The sequence below is a fragment of the Giraffa tippelskirchi genome, chromosome 11, assembly GCF_054371585.1.
Source record: "Giraffa tippelskirchi isolate mGirTip1 chromosome 11, T2T-mGirTip1v1.2.pri, whole genome shotgun sequence".
Lineage (NCBI taxonomy): Eukaryota > Metazoa > Chordata > Mammalia > Artiodactyla > Giraffidae > Giraffa > Giraffa tippelskirchi.
The window spans coordinates 14,790,562-14,806,526 of record NC_137285.1 but is presented as its reverse complement, the minus strand read 5'-3'; the positions used below and the strand labels follow the sequence as shown (position 1 = coordinate 14,806,526).

At 49.6% G+C, this 15,965-nt stretch overlaps 1 protein-coding gene across 2 annotated transcripts in view; it reads left to right on the top strand.

Moving 5' to 3' along the window:
- The window catches only part of KSR2 (kinase suppressor of ras 2), a 476,682-nt gene that overhangs the window by 457,498 nt on the left and 3,219 nt on the right, over positions 1-15,965 (top strand). Inside the window, exons 20-21 of one of the 2 annotated variants that reach the window (XM_081539723.1) lie at positions 15,087-15,172; positions 15,650-15,781. In XM_081539723.1, coding sequence (XP_081395849.1) covers positions 15,087-15,120 — 34 coding nt within the window. In that variant the 3' untranslated portion in view covers positions 15,121-15,172; positions 15,650-15,781. The remainder of the gene's footprint in view (positions 1-15,086; positions 15,173-15,649; positions 15,782-15,965) is intronic. The other variant, XM_081539722.1, reaches the window with a different exon arrangement.

The window sequence follows — 15,965 nt, the reverse complement described above, 5'->3', positions numbered from 1 at the left end:
GACCACTGGAAAAACCATAGCCTTGACTAGACGGACCTTTGTTAGCAAAGTAATGTCTCTGCTTTTAAATATGCTATCTAGGTTGGTCATAACATTCCTTCTGGAGGGAAAAGAAAAACAGAAGGTTGCATAATATGTGAAAAACCTACAAAATTCAAATATCGGTGTGAATAAACAAATGTGGTGCATAGCCACACCCACTTATTTACATATAGGCCACAGTTTCATTTGTGCCACGACTACTTGTAACGGAGACAGGATGGCCCTTCAAGCTGAAAATATTTACCGTCTTGCCCTTCACTGAAGACTTTTCCTAACCTTTGATCTAGGCGACTGTCAAAAGGAAGGAAAAACCAGCTTGCACATGGCTCCCAGCATGGCAGACCAGGAGCTGGGATGGGAGTCACAGGGGCCAAGAACATATCCTAGCAGGGGAAGGACTTTCCAACAGCTCGCCCTGGGAGGTAGAAAGCTCCCCATCCTGGGAGAGGTGTGTGGACATGGAGACCACTTAGTGGGCAGGATCTGGAGGGAATTCAGGCCCTACCTCAGGAGGGCTCCTGCTTTCGTCCAGTCTGCTCAGGCTGCTGTTGCAAAATACCATAGCCTGGGAAGCTTCAACAGAAATATATTGGCTCACAGTTCTGGAGGCTGGAAGTTCAAGATCCAGGTGTCAGGGTTGGTTTCTTCTGAGGCCTCTCTCCTTGGCTTGGAGACAGTCAGCCTCCCACTCTGTCTTCACTTGGCCTTTTCTCTGGGCGCACACGTGCCTGGCATCTGTCTTTTCTAAGGACACCAGTCACATCACACTACCGTCCTGCCCTTATGACCCAGTTTGACCTTAATTACCTCTTTAAGGACCCTCTCTCTAAACAGCCACAGTGGAGGTTAGAGCTTCAACGTATGAGTTGAGGGAGGGTGGTGTGTGCATAACTCAGTCCCTCACAAGGACCCTTGGGATTTCAAGGACTCTGACTTGGGGGCCTTTGGAGGCAAAACTCCCATCCTTGGCTGGCTTTTCCATGCTTGTCCTTAGCCTTGAGTTCCTAAATTTGCCTGCCCTGTCCTCATCCTTGGGCGGCCTTGTTTTGACCCAGCCATCCCCTGAGGGCCGGTCTTGTTTCAAATATGCCACCGATGCACTCAAGCCCCTTGCCCCCTCTGTACCAACTGGCTAGGGCTGCTGGAGCAGTGTAAAGAGCAGGAATTGATGTTCTCAGTTCTGAAAGCTAGAGGTCTAGAATCAAGGGCTGGCAGGACCACAGTTCCCCTGGAACTCATAAAGGAGTTCTTAAGGAGTCCTTCCCAACCAACTCTTTACTCCCCATGGTTTTCTGTCAGTTTCAGCATTCCTTGGCTTGTGGCTTCATCTCTCCAACCTCTGCCTGTCATCACACGGCCTTCTCCTTGTGTGTGTCGGTCATCTCCCAGCATCTTCTCCTAAGGACACGCCAGTCATGTTGGATTAGGATCCACCCTACTCAAGTTCAACTTTATCTTAACCAATGACATCTGCAGTGACCCTCTTTCCAAATAAGATCACATACTGAGGTAGTCAGGGTTAGGACTTGAATATATCTTTTTTGGCGGAGAGGGGCTCATTTCGAAACCCCTGACATCCTCCAAGGAGCTTTCAGTTGTGCCTTGGGTGGTCACTTTGGTTCTTCCATAGCAGACCCCCCAGAAATAGATTCCCAAGACCTCTGGGCCACAAGGGTCAGCCCATGGCTGCCACTTTTATCAAACCTGCCCCCTTCCCCCCACATCCCATCACTGGTGTCCAGTAGTCCCATATTTAATTCTGTGGATGAGGATGGGCAGCCCATGTGTAGCAGGACAGTCACTTGACCATGGAAAGCTCTTCAGCCCAGTCCGAAACGGTTGGTGACATCATGATGGCTTCTGTTCACATTCTCTCTCAGCAACAAAGGAACAGACCTCAGTGAACCGCGCATTTGCTGTGTCCTCTTTCAGCTTTGTCTATAAAGTGAGGAAGGTTTTGAGCAAGCTCAGGCAGACACTCTCCCTGGCTGCCTAGATTCACCTTACCAGTCCCCACCCAGCCCAGCCCTCACCTGCACACACCTGTAAGAATAGTCCTGACCTCCAAGGGGGATGAGATGCAGCCAGGGTCAGCCTGGAACCCTGGAATGTGGAAACCTGGTGTCTGGCAGGTTCTTCCTGGGCAGCCCCATTCCTCTCCAGCCACTGCTCCTGATTATCACCCTAAGTCACTGACTCTCCTCTCAAGGGCACACCATCCATGCCCTTCCTGTCAACCAGCTGGGGCACAACGTTGGTGGAGACCTTTAAGCTCCCCCAACTTTCTCTACTTACCTACACACTACCACCAAGCATAACACCTGGCACATTATAGGTACTCAGTACATGCTTGCTGAATGCAGGGGTCGGGGGGCTGGAGGGGGTCAGCGCGAGGCCCTGAAACAGGGGCTCACACGTCCTTCCCTGCAGCCAGGAGGGTCCACTGGCAGGACCGGGTGGTAATGGGATTCTCCACAGCCTGGCCCTGTACTGTGGATTCCACATCACCCCAAATGAATTTGCCAGATTCAGTGGTGGTGACTCACAAAGAGACTCGCTGGGGCCAGTGTCACAGGTACCTAAGTCCTGGGATGCAGAGTAGTGATGCATCTCTAACAGCTGCTCTTCACCGAGCACTTGCTGTGTGCCAGGTAGAGCCAACATTATAAATGTGATCCTCTGGGCTCGTTTCTTCCCAGGAGCCCACCACCCCCGTGTAGATGCCCAGCTGTCTGTCGGAGTGTTACAGGCCCCACCTGTGGTGTTACCTGTAGCTCATAACCGGGAGATGGAGAGGACACAGGGGAGGTGGGGACCCTCCTGGGAGTTTGCACAGAAGCTCCCACTTACACACCCAGACTGACAGGCTGCCAGGAGCTGCGCATTTCCAGGAAATGTGCATCTGGGTTGGCAAAGCCACTCCCAAGTTTCTTCAACACCTCTGTGCCAAGCAGGCTGCAGCTTCAGCCCAGCCCTCTTGCTGTACCACTCTGAACATTGAACTGTGGTTCTCTGTCTTGGGAGGCTCAGCAGTGAGTCCTCCTCCCTCCCACTGGGTCATGCTGAACACTAGCATCCTCCAGCCCCTTTTCCTAATACCAAGAATACGAACAGTTTGTCGCCCTGGGGTTGAGATGGCCGCTGTCCGTCTGTTGAGGACCAAGCAGGAGGAAATGGGCTTTGTCCGGAGCTTGCCTGAGCCAGGCTGACCGTTTATCAGGTGTGTCACATAAGCCTTTAATTCCATGGCAGACTAGATGAATGTTGCATCGTTGGAAGGGTTCGAGACAAATGTGCATTGGAAATGCTTAGGCAGGACAAGACTGAGCTGAGTTGTTGATTGCAGGGCTTATCAGAGCTTTGAAGACACTACCTTGTAGCTAAATCTCTAAAAGACTGACAACAGGCTGCTCTTTCCAAGCTCCTCAGCAGGTTTCTGAATCCCCAGTAAAATCAACCACTGTGAATTCGACCTGATGTCCCGCACGGTGTTCTGAGAGCCAGTGCCAGATCACAGAAGAGAGCAGCTGACCCCCAGCATTTAGCCATCAATCACCTGCTAGGAGCCAGGAGACGGAGATCAGCCCCACCTCCCCTGGAGGCTGGCTCGGTGAAGACGATGAACCTGGAAGCTGAACAAGATGCACTGGGCAGAGGGATGCAGCTGGAGAGTGGCCAGTGGCTATTCTGAGCCCCAGAAAACTTGAATTGGTCCCTGCCACCTCACATTCCCTCCCCAGGCCTGCTGAAAGAAGAGCCTGGTTCCATGCATGAGGACAGTGATTCCACACACAAGGACCCCACAAAGGAAAACCCTGGCTGATCGTATCTTCCAATGGAGGGGTCAGATGTGCTGTGTGTTGGTGACTCCCCCACACACCATGGCTCAGAGACCAACGCAGGAATAACAGAGGACAGCATGCCCTCATAGGGGCCAGCTAGGTCTTGACCTGAAATTTTATCTCAGCCTGGTCATTGCAGTGAAGGTCTAGAATGATCTATATTTAGAAGATCCAGAAGGACGACCTGGTCCAGAGGGTACAAATATGTGACATTTCTGCCACCACTGCACCTCCTGTACTAGTGGCAGATATTGCCAGTCAATCACAGCATGCCTTCCTACTTCATGTGGACACAAGTAGCCAGTCTTATTTCATGCCTCCCCTCCTAACACAGGAGAAAGAACTTGGACCCAGAGCATGGAAGGTGAACTCTCCCAAGCCAGGGCCCTTCTTAGAAGCAGATTTAGAACTAAGGCCCTAGAAATTTTCACAAACTGTCTTGGCTGTCGCTGGTGGGCTGTCTCAGTGGGCCCTACAGAGCTTTATTTGCAGTCAGGTAACTTAAAATGCAGAAAGAAAGATTCTGTCCTAAGACCTTGAGTATGATCCTATTTGATAATGTGTTTGCTTGGAGAGAAATCATTTAACCTCCTGGGAACGGCTTCCCCTCAAGGCCTCATACCCACTGGGCTGGAAGGCCCAGTTGTTTTTCAGTCGCTCAGTCATGCCCGACTCTTTGTGACCCCATGGACTGCGGCACACCAGGCTTCCCTGTCCTTCCCCATCTCCCAGAGCTTGCTCAAACTCGTGTCCATTGAGTCAGTGATGCTATCAACCATGTCATCCTCTGCTGCCCGCTTCTCCTTTTGCCTTCAAACTTTCCCAGCATCAGCGTGTTTTCCAATGAGTCAGCTCTTCGCATCAGGTGGCCAAAGTATTGGAGCTTCAACATCAGCATCTGTCCTTCCAGTGCATATTCAGGGTTGATTTCCTTCAGGGTGGACTGGTTTCATCTCCTTATGAAAATATGGTGTGTATGTGAGTGGGTGGAGTTCTTCACTTGAGGCCGTTTGTAAAAGTTTCTGTGGTTCAATCTGGACACCTCTGAGATATGGAATGCTGCCTGTAGAGAGGCAGAAAGGAAATCTAATTGTGGTTGTTTTTTGGTTGTTGCACTGTGTGGAAGGCTCAAAATCAAGTTTTCACCCAGATAAAATTCCCTGGAATCCTAGTGGACCAACAGCTCCATCCTTGAGCTTTTGAAATGCCTTTAGTAACCAGCTTCGTGCCGAGAGTACTTTCTGTATGCTACGTTTCTTCCTTTCCTTCCTCCCCGTATCCTCTACCACCACTGCCTCCTGCCAGATAACATCTCCCCCGGACCATGAGCTCAGGAGAAAGTTACACAATAGTGGCGATGAAAAATAGCTGCCATGTATTTAGCTTAAATTAGCTCAGAAGAACAGTTCCCTCCCTCCATTGAGCGGGCAGTCATTGTTTATGCCAACGTGCTATTTGCATCCTGCCTTCTTAGATTTGAAAGTCTAATGATTAAAAACAAATCTTAGTTTTTCTTTTCCACCACTTAAGGGGAAAAAAAAAAAAAGACCAGCTTGGCTAGTTCTTGTAGTTTAAAAATACCCTGACCTCCCGCGCTTAGAGTGAGAATTTTGGAGAGACTGGTGCCAGGATAGCAGAAAACAACAACAGACAGACAACAGGAGACAGAGAAGCCTATTGTGAAGGAGGGGAGTGATGAGCTGGTCAAGGTGGGAGATGGACTTTTTGCATCCCCACACAGATGACAATGGCCGGATCAGTTCAGAATTCCATAGGGTTATTTCTTCATATGCCATGTATGCGACAGGTTATTTATTGAGCATCTACTACACTGGTAGACCCTGGGCATTCAGTGATGAGGGAAATAAAGTCTCCGGTTTCTGAAATTTAGAGCCTAGCAGAGGAGGTAGACAAGAAGGCAGCCAATGACAATATATAAATTACCACTCACATAGCACCGCCCCTCCCCACCGGCCCTGCGAGAGGATCAGTAACATGAGATGAGATTATAGTGGAGGGAGCAGTTGGCAAAGGTCTTTGCCGGGAGGTGACATTTCAGATGAGATTTCAAGGAAGAGAAGGGAAGGGGCGCTCATTCCAGGTCAGGGTCCCTCCCCCGCGACACTGTTGATGTTTGGGACCAGGAAATTCGTGCTGTGGGCGGGGCATCCTGTGTGCTGGAGGGTGTTGAGCAGCATCCCTGGCCCCCACCCACCAGGTGCTGGCGGCAGCCCCACTTTCCTGCCACCCCTGAGTTGAGATAACCAAAGATGTCTCCAGACACTGCAAATGTCCTGGTGGGGAGGAGGACAGAATCAGTCTCCCTTGCCCATTTGAAAGCACCATTCTAGGCAGAAGAAACACATCACACAAAGACCCCGAGAGGAAGAGAAGTGTGGCACGGGCGAAGGCGTGGCAGGAGGCCAGAGAGGGGATGAGCAGGCTAGACAGTGGGTGAACCAGGCTGGGGGCTGGGGCGTAGGAGCATCCCAGGCTGGGGAGCATCTCAAAGGGCTTCTAAGGGCAGCGGGGAAGCACTGGGCGCTCTTAAGGGCTTCATTGTCACCATCTGATTTTCACTGCTTTGAGCAAAGGCATGACATCGTTAGCACACTGTCTCCTGGCCACGTCACTAGGACCCACATCCAGCCTCCTGCCGTTCTGCAGCCTTTCATGAGAGAAAAGGGAAATCAGACGGAGGGGAAATGGGAAAACCCAAGGAGGGGGCTCTTTGAGAACCTAAGGCATGGAAATAGGTTTTAAAGGCAACCTTCAATGGTTGGAAGGCTGCCTAGGAAAGAAGGAAGTACCTATGGCACGGAAATGGGTTTTAAAGGCCATCTTCAATGGTTGGAAGGCTGCCTGGGTGAAGAGGAAATTGACTTGCCCGTCACCATCTACATGAACACGACAAGGTCTGAAATCCCAGCTCACAAGCTAGCAAGCGACCCACAGGTCATGCACCCAACGCCCCAGCTCTCCTTGCCACATCCTCCCTCGTTCCTTCCATGGTGGCCGGCTCCATCCTCTTACTGATGCAGATCCTCTTATTGAATGGAAATCTCAGCACTTGCATCAGCAACCCCAGTGCCGCTCTCAGGGGCTACTCAGGGAAGTCCCCTCTGTCCTCCCCAGGAAGGAGAGTCCCCTGACATCTGAGGGCCTCTCCCACCCTCCTTCCAATCCCCGGTTAACTGTGAGTTATAAGAGCTGTCTCTGGTGGGGACGGAGCCATAAAATGGATGGTGTGGACAAGAGGTGGCTGTTCAGTGCCGTGTCATGTGACTGATTCGGGGACAGAGGTGGGTGGTGGGGTGTGGATGAGCTCTGTGAGTCCCACTGCTCCACCCCTGCAGTCAGATCCTGAGGGTTCCCATGGTCCCAGGATGGGGGGGCGCGAGGAAGTCAGGCATCGCAAAGGACTGGGGCTGGGAAAGTTGTTTTGGGAATCAGGGACACTCAGCCCAGCACCTTCCAAGAAGGATGTTGAGTCGACACTGGGGTTCCATTCCCTGGGGTGTCGACCTTTCCCCACCCCAGCCCTGCCTGGCTTGGGGCAGTGGCAGTTTAAATGCATCCTTGTCAATGAATGCCATGCATTGGTCCCCAAGACTGTAGCCACTTCCCTCTGTTTATTTTCTATCTGTGTTGCTACAACTACTACTACTACTAATAAACTGGGTACCTATGAACCTGTGTAAGTTCAAGTAACTGCTCTGTAGCTACAGTGTAGATACCAGGCTACCCTAATGTACTCGTCTTGCCACACCAAGCCCCTCCCAGCACCCACCCACTCGTGTTCCCAACCAGCTTCCCACTGAGTCCTGCTCAGCCCCACCCATAAAGGCCCAGTCAGCTGGGCAGTGCTGGACCAGGCTGAGCCATTAAGGGAGGGTGTACAGCCAGCATGGGTGCCCTTGGCCAGGCCCAAGCACAAATAGGAGATGCCTGAAGGCTTCCCAGCTTCTTCCTCTCTCTCATGTCTTTCATCTGCCCCGGTGCCCCCTGCCTCAGGGAATGCAGTAGATTTTCATCTCCCTTTCTTGGCCCATTCATCCTGACCTTGCTGTCCAGAATAAATCCTCAGAAAGCCCCAAGCCTTGGGGCTGGATGCCTGAACAGTGTCAGGCGTGATGTCACCCAGGCCTCTCTGACTCCCCCTTCCCAAGCCGTCATCCAGTTGGTAGACTTTACCCACTGTGGGCTCCCCGAATCTGCATAGACTCCCACATTCCACAGGCGTTGCTCTGTGTCCTGGTCCCTGAGTACCACTGTAGCTCCTACTTTCTGGCCCTTTGATGGGTTTAAGATGCTTCCCATTGAGCAGTTGAAGGATTCAAAGAAAGTCTTCTCAGTATTTCAGAAGCCCGTGTCCCCAGCCACACTGGCTATACCCCCAGCAGAGCTCAGCATAAGGCAACATGTGTCCCTTCGTTCCCCAAGACTTCATCTCATACACTCATCCAGTAAATATTCAGTCAGTGCTTCCTGTGCTCCTGAAAAGTGAGGAGGTGGCCCCTCCCTGCAGGGAAATAAGTCCAGAGGAGAAGACAGAGAAGTTGTGACAGGGTTCTGAAGCTCTGGAGGATCACCCCGCCCCAGTAAGGGCCCTCAAGAGAAGCTTCTCAGAGGAGGGGACTCCTGAACCTTGTCTTGAGATCTAAGTCACATGGGAGTGAGTGGTAGGGAACAGTGTGCCAGGTGGAGGGAACAGCCCATGTGCAGGCTCAGAGGCAAGATCTCGATTTATTGAAAGCCTGCCCCCTAGGAAATAGCTCTACCCTTCCCCTGCTTTCCCCCAACCCTAGTGCCAGATCCTAGGAAATTTCATCCCCGAACAGAAGGTGCCCTGGCTCAGATGTGGAGTCCTCAACTTCTCCCCCAATCATGCCTGGTCCAGGCTCTCAGCCTTGTGCTGAGGAAGGAGGTGTCCCAGGTGAATTTGTGCTTGCTGCATCAGACCAGTGATTAGGCTGTCTTGGACACCGTTGCCCCCCCCCCCCCCCGCCTCTAGCTCTGTGCTTCCTGTCTTCACGCAGTGTCTGTTTCTTAGCGCCCCTTCATTGGGTAGGACTCAGGGGCATCACTTCTGTAGATGGATTGGCCTTCAGCCCTTCTCTTTAAGGCATTTTCCTCCCTGTCTTTGCTTCTGCCTTCTCTTGCAACCTGTGTCTCTGATCGCTGAGGTACGCGCATCTGTCTTGCCACACCATGAAGCCTCCCTCAGCTGTGTCACCAGGGCCTCTTTCCTGGAGAGTTTATGTCACACTGTTCATAGGCCACTGGAGTGTTGAAATGAAGCACACGCGTGAACATGGAAATACGCTACTTTAAGGGTCTCCCAACTAGATGTGACCGGTGTGATGGGCGAAATATTGGTTTGTTACAGAGTGGCTGAAGAAGACCTAGGGGTCCTAGTGGGCCACAGGCCATGTCTGCAGTGCAGCTGAAAGTGTGGGAGAAAATGCATCTACCCTGTCGATGGAATGGTGTGTGTCATATCCCTATAAATATGTGTCAGAGCTTGAAGGATAGGGAACATGGTGTCTTTGCCAACCATAGGACTCCCAGGGCTGTGTGTGTGTGTGTGTGTGTGTGTGTGTGTGTATGTGTGTGTGTGTGTTGCTGTAAATTAACAGGGCTTGCTCACCTGTTTCATTGTGACAACGTATATTTCGTAAGCCACGCTGGATCGTGAATAATGACCTCGCCATCAATTCTCAGCACCAGCACTTCCCCCCAAACATTCCTTGGATTTTCTTAGCTTTGTGCAGCCTACGAGCGCTTCGTAGACCCTTAACCCTCAAGGATACTGGAGGGAGTAACTGAAGTAGTGAATGTCAGTAGCATTGCACAATACCTGGCACAGTTGTAGGTGCTCAGTAAATGTGGTTTCTCTTCTCCATGACCCAACTGAAGCCTCCCCAGGAATTCCACCTCTAAGGGGATCTTCCTGAAAAAAACAGAAGGACTGGAATAGAGAGATGGTAGGTGTTAACTATTTTCTTAGATGTTGGTGCCCTGATAGACATGGGGTGGGATGCCCAAATCTCACAAGGACATCCCCCTCCACTGCTGTGGGGGTCAGCATCCATAGGGCAGAGGCTCACCCTCAGGGAGCTGGAGAGCCTCTGGCAAGACCAGCCACCCGCAGGGCCCCAAGACAGAAGCCAGAGGTAGGCACCGAGGCCAGATGAGTCTGGTCACACCCGGTGAGCACCCTTGCCCATGGTTGGGCCAGGCTGAGAGCATCCCGCTTGGGCTGTCAAGTCCCACCCTAAGCCTTTCATTTCTGCCTCCCTGAGCTTTGATCTTTCACTGGGGTCCACTCCATACACTTACCGCATGATTCATTCGGTTGATTACTCTCAAAGTTATTGACCTTAGGAAAATTCTCAGTTGTAAAAAAAAAAAGGCTTTCTCTATGTAAATTATGCTGTTACTTTTTTCTATACACAAAGTATATATACCTATAAATATTATACATATATATATTATATATATATAAAGACAAATTCTTGTACAGACCGACATGGACCGATGGCCCATATTTTCTTCATGTTCGTGCTGACTGTCACAGAATGAGTTCATGTAAGAAGTTGGTTTCATGTTTTCCTTTTGGGGCCACTTTCCTTTTCTTGCTCTATCTTTGTCTGTCTTCTCTGTCTGTCTGTCCGTCTCTCTCATTGCCAATGTCTCATTGCTGGGAAAGAACTGTTGATTCAGATGCCATCCAAGAAAGGAAGGCCAGCTGGGTGGAGGGTCCACTGTGTATATTTGTACAGAATCATTTATAAAGTTTTCTACACTTCTCAAAAAAGTATTTCTAACTTGGGCTGTTGGACAGGTTGTGAGCCTCTGGGCTGGCAAGCCTATTGTTTCTTGTGCTTAGTGCAATGTTTAGTGAGAATCCAATGTCTGAATTATTTATGCCAATAAAGAATTTGAAAAATTACTGCATCACACTGCCACCAAAACGGGTGTGAATTCTGTTGTTGTCTGTGGTATAAAGGGAATCCTGAGATGTGACATCATCCAATGTCTCAGTCAGCCATTGACACAACAATGCTGTGTAACAAATTTCCCCACAAACTCCATGGCCAACAATAGCTAGCATTTATTCTCATGCTCCTAGGTCTGGAGGCCAAGACTGACTTAAATAAGGGTCCTTTCAAGATCAAGTCTGCTCCACCCATCTCCCTATTTCAGGACCTAGGCTGAAGGAGAAGCTCTCTGGGGCATGCTCTTCCTATGGCAGGTCCCCAGAACAGAAATGCTAAGCCAAACTGCATATAAAGACATTCAGGGCATCTTCTCAAACCACATTCACTAACATTCCAGTGGCCAAAGTAAGTCACGTGATCCAGCCATTCATTTGGAACGGGCTGTAAACTCTACCCAGAGTAGGAGGGGGAGGAAAGTGAATGTTTGCTCAAAAGTAATGCAAACTGTCACAGCCTGGCCAAGAATCCTTCCATCTGGCCAGCCATGAATGAGTTTTCTCCCTAGGGATGCATATGGTGGGAATGTATAAATACATACACAGGTATGCACACACTGTGTACACACACACATACACCCCAACATGATTCTACACATTGAGCACCCTCTCTGTCCCTGGCCCAGAAAGTATTAAGCTTGGTCATTAATCCCCACAACCACTCATTTCCCTTTGACGGATGAAGCTGGGGCAGAGGGCTGAAGTAACGGGCTCAAGCCAAGGTGTGAACCCAAAACCTGCATTCTCCTGGGCGCGCACACAGCATGACGGGCTCCTCGGTCACATGGGTTACTAAAGCCCACTTTACAGAGTGCTTTCATGAAACCAGATCACTTCTCACCAGGAGAACTAGCCAGTGAGGCAGGGGCTCTTCAACTCATCCAAAGCAGGAGGGACTGAGAGCTGGGGAAACAAGCCAAAGGGTAACTGACTCAGATTCCCAGCCCCTTTCCTGGACTACGCTGCAGAGAGACGAGCTGGCCTCCTCGGTCCCAGTAAGTTCTTCCCAGCATGCGCTCCAGGAGCACGGGCACACTGATGGGCCTGGAGTCAAAGTCTAGCTCTACCACATGCAAGCTGTGTGGCCTTAGGTAAGTCGCTTAGCTTCCCTGAGCCTCCATTTCATATAATAGGCATAATTGTTGTAAAAATAGGCATAATTGAGGCTTACATGGATGAACGTAACTACTTGGAGCAGTGCCGGCCTCTAGTAAATGCTCTATGGATGTTAGTTGCTAGTGTTAGAGTTTGTTACTAATATGGCTGTGGAGTGGGGCCAGTCTTAGTGAGTAAAGAACAATCTCCAGTCCAAGTTTCTTCACCCCAGAGCGCCCATCTCTGCTGGGAGGTGACCCAGGCACCAGCCCACCTCAATGTCTCTCTCAGAGAATATTACCTGGTATCTAATGCTCTAAATTCACTGACCTGCCTTCATACACATGATTTTTTTTCCCTCTCATCACAATCAAATGGGGTATGAGTTGCCTCATCTTACAGATGGGGAAACTGAGGTTCCAGGAAGTGAAAGTCTCCCACAGCACCTGAATTTCAGTCCCGGGTTATGTTACTTAGACCCGCCTTGTGACCTCGCTGGGCCGTGACGTCAACTGTCACAGCCTCGGTTTCTTGTGACTATAAAATTGGGATAATAATTGCTCTCACTTCAGAGGGCTGTGATCAGGATTAAAAACAGGTAAAATACTTAACACGCTGCATGACATAAACGACCAATAAACATTATATATTTCCAGCCTGGATCTGACATTTAGCCGTGGGATAGTGTTGATGTGGGAAGAAAGTGTGAGACAGAGCAGAAACTTCCATCCCCTCCTCTTCTATTTCGAGCAGAAAAGAAGGGGAGAGGTTTCCCTGGGGCCTGGAACTAATTGATTGTCCCGGTTCTGACTTGTGGTCCTCTGTGGCCGCAGGGCCACCATCAATCAAGCACAGCCAGTGTTAAGCTGAGTACGGGAGGCCTTGCAAGTCATCGGAACTGAACGGCTCATTAACCACCATGCACAGGCTGCAAGGAAAGTGCCTGGGAGTGAGAAACAACAACAGAGGCGGTCACCCAGCTGCCCCAGTGGCAGGGACGAGGCCTCTCAAACCTTTCTGGCCCCTGGGGTCCTCCTCACCTTTGCCCAAACTGAGACCTTCTGGAGCCTACCCTCATCTCCCGTCTCCCATCAGCCTCTTCCCAGGCACGATGCCACAAACAAGCCAAACAAGGGTATATGCATTCTTATGCACTGAGAACAGTGGCTTCAGCCAGTGCCCAGAGTTTTCCTGAAATATGTCAATAGCAGGCTAGTGAGTGTGATCAAAAAGTAAAGGGGCACTGGGTAAAACGAAATGAGGTGCTGTTTCATTGCTACAGGACTTGTCAGGGCCTTTAATATGCTCATGTACCTCATAAACTCTCCCAGAGTGGACTAGAGTATATAGGTTTCCCAACTCTTTTGACCCCAGAACCCTTTGTTCACTGTATCTTAGAAGATGCATATTCCAAGGGAGAAACATTGCTCTCAGCCATGGGAAAAATTCAAAGTATATTGGGCCTTTTACAGACCATAAAGTATGAGAGTCCACGTTTTCTGCACTGTTAGATGAAAAGGAAAAACGGGGTAACTGATGCATTGTCTCAACTTCTTGTTTTGTTTTGTTAAAAAACAGCAAAATCCAAATAAGTTCTCTCCACCACTTTACTATCAGACTTCCCAGGTGCCTCAGTAGTAAAAAAAATCTGCCTGCCAATGCCAGAGACACGGGAGATGCAGGAGACTTAGGTTCAATACCTGGGTTGGGAAGATCCCCTGAAGGAGGAAATGGCAACCCACTCCAATATTCTTGCCTGGGAAATCCCATGGACAGAGGAGCCTGGCAGGCTATGGTCCATGGGGTCACAACGAGTCAGACATGACTTAGGGACTAAGCATGTGTGCGCCTTACTATCACCACTGTCTTATGGAAGAAAGGCTAAAAATTAGAGCAGCCACAATTTGGGGAAATAAAAATGAAAATATCCTTATATTTTTCATTTCTCCAAAGCCCAGTGAACACTGTGACACAGACCAGCACAAATCCATATACAAGTGTTTGGGGGCTTCACGCTTAGTGTTGAAGGTCCAGGGCTCTAGGGTTTGACACCAGGACTCTGAACCCCAGTTCTTCCGCTCATTGCCCTAACGCCCTGAAGAGCTGCCGTTCTGTGTGCCCTTCCCCCTCCTCTAAGTACAGCTGCACCTGTGATCTCAGGAAGACCATCCTCCAGCTGCTAGAGCTGCTCTTGCATCCCCTCAGGGCAGCTGTTAGCCAGGACTGGACTGGTCGCAGAAGTACCAAACCAGGCAGTCTTTGCCTTGAAGGAGGATGACCTCTGAGGCATACCTTACACTCTGGAGCACCTCCTCCCCCGCAGGATCAGGCTGAGGCTGGACCTAGCCTGAAATGGCTCCTTGCCTGACTTCTCCCCACCTCACCTCCTCACCCATCATCCCTGGGAACACGTCTTCAATAAATGACTCACTCACAACTCCTTAGGATCTTCTTCTGGGACAAGCCAAGCTAAGACAGTCACCCATGCCAGTCTCTGAGCCTCAATTTCCTCAGGCATCATATAGGGACATAATCATATCTAACTTCTTAGCTTCAGGGAGCTGATATATGTGAGCCATTTAGCGTGAAGCCTAGCTCATAATTCAAGAAAAGCTGATACTTGCCATAGTTATTACATTGTTATTGGAGCCTACGTGTCTTTGGAGTTTGCAGCAGCTCTCTCTCCAGCTCAGAAACCCAAGAGATCAGTCTCGTACAAGAAAGACTGGCTTTTGAGCAATGGTCCACCTGTAATGTCCTCACCTATAGACCCAGCCCCTCCCCTGCCCCCACTCCCTGCCAGGAGGTACTCCCAGAACAGGGGCTGGAGCTTGAAGCTCTAGCACCGGACTCCTTGCCCTCTGACTGTTCATCCAGAAAAAACGAAGCTGCAATGCCTCCAGCCATACCTCTGAGGATTTCAATGTATTTGATTGCTTTCTCTTCTTTTTTTAATATCTGACCCCCTACCAGGAGCCTGACTATGGGGTTAGGCTTGGGAGGGAGGGTGGGGAGCAGGACTGTGATTTTCTGGTCCAGCACCATCCTGATTCTTTGTTCTATGTGACATTTTCCAACCTCAATGAGACTTTTTTTTTTTTTTTAAGGAAAATCAGATCCTACATAAAGAATAATGGCTAGAAATTCTTCAAGGAACAAGAAATTACAATGCCACTTTGATAAGGAGGCAGAGGTAAAACATAGCTGAGTGATGTCCCTACACACTGAGCTGGGGGAGGAGTTGAATTGACCAGCATCACTCAGTTAGGTCAGATTTGCAGTTGTTTTATTACATATCTAATTAAGTCCTCCTAAGGCTGGTTTAGCTTTCATTTGCAACATATTTGAAGTAATGTTTTGTTCCACTGATGCTTTCTCTATCTTGAAGTAAACATTCAGATCAAAGGACTTAATGTTACTCTTCATGACAACAGGGGATCAGCAACCTCCAGCCGCCAAACCCCATCTGGATAGCCACCTAGTTTTGCACAGCCCACAAGAATGAGTCTTTTATTTTTAAATGGTTGAAAAAACTCAGAAGATTCTGTGACATATGAAAATTATATGGAATTCAAATTTCAGTGTCCATAAATAACGTTTTATTGGATCACAGCAACACACATGGTATGGTCTATGAAGCTAAAAATATTTACTATCTGGTCCTTTACAGAAATGTTTCGCTGACTCCGGCAGAACAGAATTGTCAGCACTTTCTAGGGAAGAAGGACACAGGTCTGTTCAGAGTAGGATAGTGAGAGGACATCAAGCCACACTGAGTTTGGAAAAGGGTTCTTTGCCAAAGGTAAGGGTCCCTATTTCCTTGGCTGCCCACCCTGTCTTCTCTGCATGGATGTGTATATCCCAGCAGTCCTTTCTGCTCCATGACTATATGATTAAGCCCCGCCTACCCATAGCTGATTGGTTTGGGGTAGACACCTGACCCAGACTGAGCCAATCAGATGTCTTTTCCTGAGAACTTAGAATTC